Here is a 7,790-nt window from a genome sequence, read left to right on the forward strand (position 1 = left end):
GCCCCCGGCCGCCCCTGCTGCTGCAGCTCCGTCGTTCCCTGCATCTCCGACAATTGCAGGACAGCCGCCTGCTCCAGCGGCTCCTGCGCCGCGGCCGGCAGGAACGCGGCTAGCGCCCTGTCGGTCGGCAGCGCCGGCACGGGGCGCGGCTTGTCCGCGTCCTCTGCTCGGTCAACCAACAGCTCTGAGGGGTCGGCGCGGCCCAGGGGAGCGGGGAACGGCGACGGGTCCGCCTGAGGGGGGGTGGGTGGGGACGTGGGTGTGAGGGTTGGCCGACCGTGGACGACCACCTACCCCGCTTGCTTAAGATGCAGCAACCCAGCATACTGTGTTGCAATCCGCTGCCTGTCCTCTCCCAGCATGCCGCAAGCAGCGTTGTGCTCCTTCCATCACACCACCGCCACTAACGCACTCGGTCGCACAGCGCGCCACCCGTCCGGCCTGAGCGCCCCCCATGCGCGAGCCTACCTCCCATGGCAAATTTGCAGGCTGCCACCGCTGCGCGAGCACCGCCGCGCCTGCCAGCGCCCGGACGCTGCACGACCCGGCCGCCTCGGAGCGCCAAGATTCATGGCGCGGCAGCAGCGCGGGCTGCACCAGATGGTCCATGTCGATGCCCCAAACGGGCTGCGGCTGCGCATACGCGTCGCCGCCCGCATACCTGCGGGTGGCCCAGGGCGTCTAAGTGTGTGGTGGCGGTGCTGCGGCGTCAAGCAGCTTTCAGCACTGACTGACCGTGTTGCTGAAGCAGTGGCAAGAAACTTTGGGCATTGTTCCAGATAATGCTGGGTGAAGCCTGCCTCAGCATGAGTGGCAGGCACCGCCAATGCATCCGCACCTGGCGCCAATCTCGTAGCAGGCCAGCGGCATCTGCCGCAGCGCGTCTGGCGCGCCTTGCCCAAGCGCCGCGGCCAGCGCGGCGTCCGGCGGCGCCCCCACCGGGCGCGGCGCTATGCTGTCCTCTGAGGCGCCTGAAAGCAGCGGCTGGTCGGCCAGGGGCGGCATGTAAGGCACGAGGCCTGGCATGTCCTCGGGGCTGTACCCCAGCAGCCGGTACTCGTACTCAGCCTGGGGGATGTGGAGTCAAGCGGCACGGCCGATTGCACTTTTGGGTGTGGCACACGCGCAGAGAATGGCCCAGCAGCACGCTGCGACAACTACAAGACACGCTTTGCGAATCTGCCAATGCTTGACCTGTTTGACCAGTATGACCACGACGCATTGCCCTCGGTGCGCGCTTGCGCCGTGCGACCGCTATGCCATGGATGCATACCAATTCTATCTGAAACGTGAATTGCACATGCAAGGCCGCCCGCCTGCTGCCAGAGGTGGCTGCCAGCGCGTCCATGTCAGCGCGCTCACCGCGTACGGCTCCGGCTCCAGCTGGTCCCAGTCGGCATACCCCGGGTCAGGCCCCACGCCCAGCAGCCCCTCAACAACCCCGCAGCCGGCCGGCCCACCCGCCCCGGCGCCGGCAGCAGCCAGGGCGTCGGCAACGCTCTCAAAACGGTCCTCCCCAAAGGGTGGCAGCGCGTCAGCGGCGATGAGAGCCGGCTTGGCGAGGAGTGCGGGGTCGACGCCGGGGCGGTCGACCTTGGAGGACTGCAGCAACAGGGCCTGGGCGGCCGCGCCTGCGATGCCGTCGCCGTCGCCTGCCAGGCGGGCTGTGGGCGAGTTGAGGGGGCGCCGGTATACTCTAGATCCTGGGCCGCTGGCCCAAACACAGCGCATGCTACGTTGAAAATTTGCACCTGGTTCTGCTGCTGCTGTGATAACTCGGGCGGACTTCCTTGAAGGTTAGGCGCAGAGGAGCACTCCAGATTAAGAAACAAGCTGCAAGCCCAGCACACGCACAGCCCCACACGCACGACCAGTACCCCCCAGCAGTGCAACCATCCTCCTCACACGAGATGGCCTTGATCTGCTGCAGCCGCTTCTGCGCCCTCAGCCGGTATATCACCACTCGCGCGGCGCTGATGAAACGCTGCATCACCTGGGGCAGGTCCGCAAGGTTTCACGCGGCGGGTCAGGCAACATTAGTCAAGATCATCATTGACCAAGATGGTTAATGATGATGGGCTCGCTGGGTTTGCATCACGCGTTGCAGCTGGGCTTACTTGGATGGCTGGTGCATGCGCAGCACTGTGAAAAACGCAGCTCTTGCCTTACAATCATGCTCCGCGTTGCAGAATGTTGTGCCAACCCTACACATCAATCGCTGCCAGCTCACCTGAACTCGTTTCCGCCAGTGGTTTGACTCCAGCTGCACCCACTGTGGCGCAAATCCCTCCAGGCCGGCGTAACCGCCGCCCGCTGCCGAGTGCGGTGGCCCTGCACCGGCCTCGGAGCCCGGCCTGGGGCTCTCCTGGTCGTGCTGCTGCTGCTGCTCCTCGCCATCCCGTGTGCTGCCGCCCTCCCTGCTGCTGGAAAGATGATGCGGCAGCACGTGCAACGCCCCTGTCTCAGACATCTCACACTCCAGCCTGTGCGTGGCCGCCTCCTCCACTTCCCGTTGGTGCGCCGCCGCCGCAGCCGCCCGCGCCTCGCGCGCGGCGGCGATCGCGCGGGGGCTGGGGGCGTCGCCGCCTACGACGTCGCCGCCTACGACGTCGCCGCCGGCCCCCACCAGGCCTGTGCAGCGCTTGGAGGCCTCCTCTGCTCTGCGCAGCTGCAGCTGGAACAGCGCCTCCTGCACTCAAGGCACACGCAGCCACAAACATACAAGGGCAAAGGTATGATGAAAGCTCGGCATGGTGCGATGCGACTGGGCCGTGGTGCAACGAAGCCGCACGCTTGCTATGCCAATGCTGCTGGGCGGTCGACCTGTCCTGCGGCCAGCGCACGGCAGCATGCACGCCCTCATCGCCGCTGCAGAGCGCCACCATCATGCTGCTGGCTAAGCCATCGCCTGAGGGGCCCTGCCCAGTTCGCATCTGCGCGAAGCCCACTTTGAGCGCTGGTGCGAGCCCTGGCCGGTCCAGCGCGTCCACGCCCGCCGCACCGCCCGCGGCCGCAAGCGCCGCCAGCGCCCTCTGCTCCTCAGCCAGCTCAGCGCGGCGCATGGAGATGGCGGCCTGGTGCGCCGCGCCCCGGCCGGTGCAGTTGTGGGTGCGGGGCCGATGGGTGCTGTGTCACATGGCGTTTGCAGCGCGGCTGCGGCTGAGCGCAAGGCGTACCCTTGGATCGTGCTTGTGGCATTGCATGCACACGGGTCTGATTCAATCAGTTCTTCAACCGCGTGCAGGGGGGGACCAACTGCGAGCGCCTGCACCCCACCTTGACGTCTTTGGTGCGCAGCTTCCCGGGCGCCTGGTTGAGCACATAGCTGACGTCACCGTGACCACGCAGGTGCTGCGGCACAAACACGTCCCCCTGCCGTAGCTCCGCCGCGTCGGCATCACCCGCGCCGCCGAGCGACGCCAGCAGGGCGCCTCCCCGGGCGAGCCGCAGGAGTGAGCCCGGCTCGGAGCCCTCGCGCCGGCGGCCGCGGGGTGGGCTGTGGCGGCGGGAGAAGGCATCCCCCCTGGCCCCACCGCCGCCGCCACCGCTGCCACTGCCAGACTTATGCCCTGAACCCTTACTGACGCTGCTGCCTGCGAGCTTGGCATCGCCCTCTGCCGCCCCGCTGGGGAAGCAGTCGCCCTCCTCGCCGCCGCTGCTGTCTTGTGCGCCGCCACTCGCCACGGCTCTCGCCTCCTCGGCTCCTTCCCCTGCTGCAGTGGCAGTGCGCGCTGCCACACCACCGGAAGATTCCAGCAGCCCCAGCTCCCGGTCTCGCGCCAGGCCAGGGAATGCGCTGCCGACGACGGTGCACACCATGGGCTGCGCGCCAAACTCGGCCACTGTCACCTGCCATGGGCACACGACGCAGCAGCATCAGCCAGGCGCGCGGCGACAACGCAGGCGCACCGCAGGTGCACGCCCCGGCACCGACTCACGACTGACGACGAGGCGCTGCTGACCTGCCCTGCAACAACTTGGTGACGAACAGCTCGTCTTGCGTGCTTCTGCAGCCTCTACCTCTTTCGACGACGGCACTGCAATGCCCAATCCCTCAAGACTCGCGCCCACCTCGAACAGCATCTCCTCTGTTTGATGGCGCACCGGATGGAACACCACCTCCACCTCCGCCGCCCCGCCCGCCGGCACGACGCCCGCCGCAGGCGCCACGCTGAACGCGTCGCTCCGCTTAGTCACCCGCACAGTGAACTCAAAGTCCATCGGGATCCTGCATCGCAGCGGCAGCCGCCGCGCCGCGCGCTCGCCGATGGGGACGCGGCCAAAGTCGACGCGGCGGGGGATCGAGGGCGCGTTGGCCGCCGGGTAGCCGTGCAGCGGGATGAGCAGGTTGCCGCCCTGCATGCGCACGCGGGGGTCCGTCAGCAGACCGCACTTGTCATCACACCCGTTCCATCCCAGCCTTCGTTGACGGCTGCAGCTGCCCCAAGTGGGCATGCATGCACGTACACCAAGGGGACCATTCCAGCCACTGCGTCAGAAGCCCGCCGGCTGACCCCGCAGAGCGCTCGCTGCTGCCTGAGCGTGCCAGGCGCTCGCACCGCTAGCCCGCCTTCTGCAGGGCCGCCCGCTGCGGGGCGTGCGGCCCTTGCAGGCCGGCATTGCCAGCCGCGCCGCTCACGCTGGAGTGGACGCGTATGGCGTCATAATAGTACCGCAGCTGGTCCGGGCAGAACTCGACCACCAGGCTGTCAGACAGCCCCGGCAGCGTCGCCCCGGGGCAACGGCGGTGCGTCACCTGCGTGCGCATTGTGTGGACGGCACCCTCGTTCGCACACGATTAACGGCCACGCTGCGAAGCACGCTGAGCCAGACTCATCGATCCACGGCAATGCGCCAACAACGCTGCCTAGGTGGCCCGCAGGCGCCCAAACCTTGAAGTATGGGGACTCGGGCGGCATCACGTGCGCCCGCAGGGCCGCGTCGGGCGACGTGTTGACCAGCCGCACGGTCTGGCGGTGGACTGCGCCCGGCTGGAAGCCGCCAAAGTGCACCACAGCGGGCGACGCGGCGATGCCGGCCGCATCGCCCACATTGTCGAATGCCCCTGGGTAGGACGTGCCAGGGAGGAGCGGTGTGCTGGCGGTGCATGTGCATGCGAGTGGGGGCGAGGGGCCGCGGTGTCGCAACAGAGGCTGTGTGCAGCAGCGGGCATAGTGACAGAGCATGGATCATCCAGCCTCTTGTGAGGATACTTTTGCTGAGTCACTGGCATTGCTCGCCGGCCAGTGTCGCCTGGCCCCCTCACGGTTGTGGGTGATGAGGTTGATGCCGCGGGTGGGCGGGGGGGCGTCCGCAACAATGCCCTGCGGCGCACACGGGATAACAAGCGAAGCATGCAGACACTGCACTCAGCTTCAAATAAGCCTAATCTGCTGCACCACTAATTTTCCTTCTGGTGGGAACCACCTGTTCCCGTGGATCCGCCCATGCTGGAGCGGGCGGAAGCGGCTCGATGCAACAACGCAAGCACCAGCAGCGGCGGACAGACCTTGAGCAGCGCGCTCGGCCGATCAGCCAGTACCGGCGGCGAATCCAGCTCCATCTCGCGAGTGGTATCTATCTATACATCTAAAGCGTCTTATGGCCACGCAGTATTGACACGACACCGCCCGCGGTCAAGATCGGCGCTCACAATCCCTTCGTCCACAACATATTGAACATGATCTGCTTGTGAGCATGGCATCTTACCTGAAATTTTCGTGAAACAGTACAAGAAGCAACAGTCACCTCGTTACTCATTGCGTGCGGTACCGGTATACGACATCTGTGTGGGTGCTGCCTCTGAGACGTGACTTGCGACTTTGTGGTGCATGCCCATTGCTCGAAAGCACCTGCCGAGTGCGGCCATCGCCGAGAAGCTCAGATCTTTGGCCATCTAGGGAGCACGACAGGATGCTGAGCAGCAAGCTGAATCACAAGTTCGGGGTGAGTGGTGCTGGTATGCATTGACACGAGTGCACGTCGTGGTTGGCAAGTGCTAATGTGTGGCTCCCCCGTTCCTCTCCCCGCAGGCTGCCCGCTGTTCTTGCAGCTCCAGGCAGCCCCTAGCATGCCGGGCAGCAGGTGAGTGAATTTCGTCTCTGTCTGCCGGGCACCTGACGGCTGCTGGCAAGGCGTTCGCCGGCTGTCTCCGAAATCGCGCTGCGCCCGCTGGCACGCCGGCAGCAGAAACGCCACATGGCGCCCCGCCGTCGCCCATTCGCAGGCGCAGCCGGCAGCAGCGGCGCTGTCGACTCGCAGCAGCAGCAGCAGCAGCAGCAGCAGCAGCAGCAGCAGCAGCAGCATGACGAGCAGCAGCAGCAGGAGCAGCAGTCCTCGCGCCGCGCGCATTCTTGCGGCGTCATCGACGTGACGCGCCGCTCCGTGGTCCTCATCGCGCCGGTCGCTGCCGCGCTGGCGGTGGCCGCGGGGCCCGCGCGCGCGGCCGGCGAGATGCCAGACCCCGAGGACTCGTGCAGGGAGTGTGCTGGCATCGGCATCATCAATTGTGAGCCCTGGGCACGCTTTTTGAGGGGGTTGGAGCCCCCTTGACCAGCCCCCCAGCCACCTTGCTGAGACTGTCCCGGCTGGCAGGCAACGGGCTGGCGCATTGTCAGCCAGTGTGCCTTCGTGTCATGCCGGAACCGGGGCAAGCAGCCCCAGCAGCAGTGGCCGGCTGATCTGGCCGGGCGTTTCGTTCCTCACTCTGTGTGCTTCACTATTGCTTAGCATCCGCCGCCCGGCTGCATGCAGTAAGCTGGACCTTCTTCTCAAAACAAGCGCGCTGCCTCACAACCCAACGCGCCGACGCGTCCCCACCGCCAACCCCCTTCCTCGCGCCCCCAACGCCCGCCCCGTGTGCAGGCGACATGTGCGGCGGCACCGGCAAGTGGCGCGCCCTCAGCCGCAAGCGAGCCAAGGACAACTACGAGTTCGTGGAGTGCCCCCAGTGCTACGGCCGCGGGGCGCGCGTGTGCGGCCGCTGCTTCGGTGGGTGTTGGGCAGCGGAAATAGCGGGAGGGCACAGAGTCGCACACAGCATCTGTGCACGCACGCGCTGTGGCAGCAGCATGGCGGGACTGCTGCCCTGCCCGGCTAGGCTGCGTGCCACGGGGCCTCGCACTTTGCCGCAGGGCTGTTGAGCCTTGCTGGCTGCCAATTGCTACGGTGCAGCCGCGCCCTGCTGACGCCCGCCCTTTCCCCCTCCCCCCGCCTGGCGTGCCGCCTCCCAGGCACGGGGCTGAAGAACGTGCGCGGCCTGCTGCGGCGCCCGGAGGCGACCCTGCTGGTGCAGAAGATGCAGAATGGGGAGCTCAAGCCCGGTGGGTGGTGGTGCAGGGGGGGGAGCTGTGGCGCGCTGACAATGGTACCTGGTTTGGCTGCGGTGCCCTAGGGTTGTGGGGAGGGAGTGTGTGTGCGTGTGTGTTTATGTGTTTGTGTCCGGGTGGAGGGGAGAAGGCGCCTCGTCATCTATGAGTCAGTCGACGAGTTTGGCAATTGGTTGCTTGCATAGGACGCCGTCTGGGTAGGGATGGATGGGGCGATGCGCCCAGATAGGAGCGCTTCCGGCACGATGGGTGGCGGCGCGGCCAGCGCACAGCGTTACACAGCGCAACACCTTGGATGAGATGTTCGGCGGCGCATTCCAGTTTGCACATCCCCACAACTGAACGTTGACATTCACATTCAACCATTTGTCAAGCCCATTCCTTGCGCAGTGCGCAGCCCAGTGTGTGCAAGACCATAGTTTGGCGACTTGCGCCCATGCCCAGGCACCAACCGCTTACACC

General features: G+C 66.5%; 2 protein-coding genes across 2 annotated transcripts; one reads left to right on the plus strand and one right to left on the minus strand.

Annotated features, from left to right (window-relative positions):
* Window positions 1-51: 51 nt before the first annotated feature.
* MNEG_11765 (hypothetical protein) lies at window positions 52-5,449 on the minus strand (the record flags this gene model as incomplete). Its single annotated transcript, XM_014039762.1, has 12 exons — window positions 52-233; window positions 469-661; window positions 839-1,068; window positions 1,363-1,664; window positions 1,906-1,993; window positions 2,231-2,689; window positions 2,949-3,074; window positions 3,277-3,849; window positions 4,072-4,356; window positions 4,640-4,756; window positions 4,893-5,065; window positions 5,428-5,449. Coding segments are annotated over 12 exons (2,750 nt in total), but the record flags the coding sequence as incomplete, so codon positions are not given.
* Window positions 5,450-5,913: 464 nt separating this feature from the next.
* On the plus strand, window positions 5,914-7,670 carry MNEG_11766 (hypothetical protein; the record flags this gene model as incomplete). Its single annotated transcript, XM_014039763.1, has 6 exons — window positions 5,914-5,946; window positions 6,033-6,084; window positions 6,227-6,508; window positions 6,865-6,990; window positions 7,233-7,322; window positions 7,558-7,670. 6 exons carry the CDS (start codon window positions 5,914-5,916, stop codon window positions 7,668-7,670), a joined length of 696 nt encoding a protein of 231 aa, XP_013895217.1.
* Window positions 7,671-7,790: the final 120 nt, after the last annotated feature.

Source organism: Monoraphidium neglectum, assembly GCF_000611645.1.
Source record: "Monoraphidium neglectum strain SAG 48.87 unplaced genomic scaffold scaffold02897, whole genome shotgun sequence".
NCBI lineage: Eukaryota > Viridiplantae > Chlorophyta > Chlorophyceae > Sphaeropleales > Selenastraceae > Monoraphidium > Monoraphidium neglectum.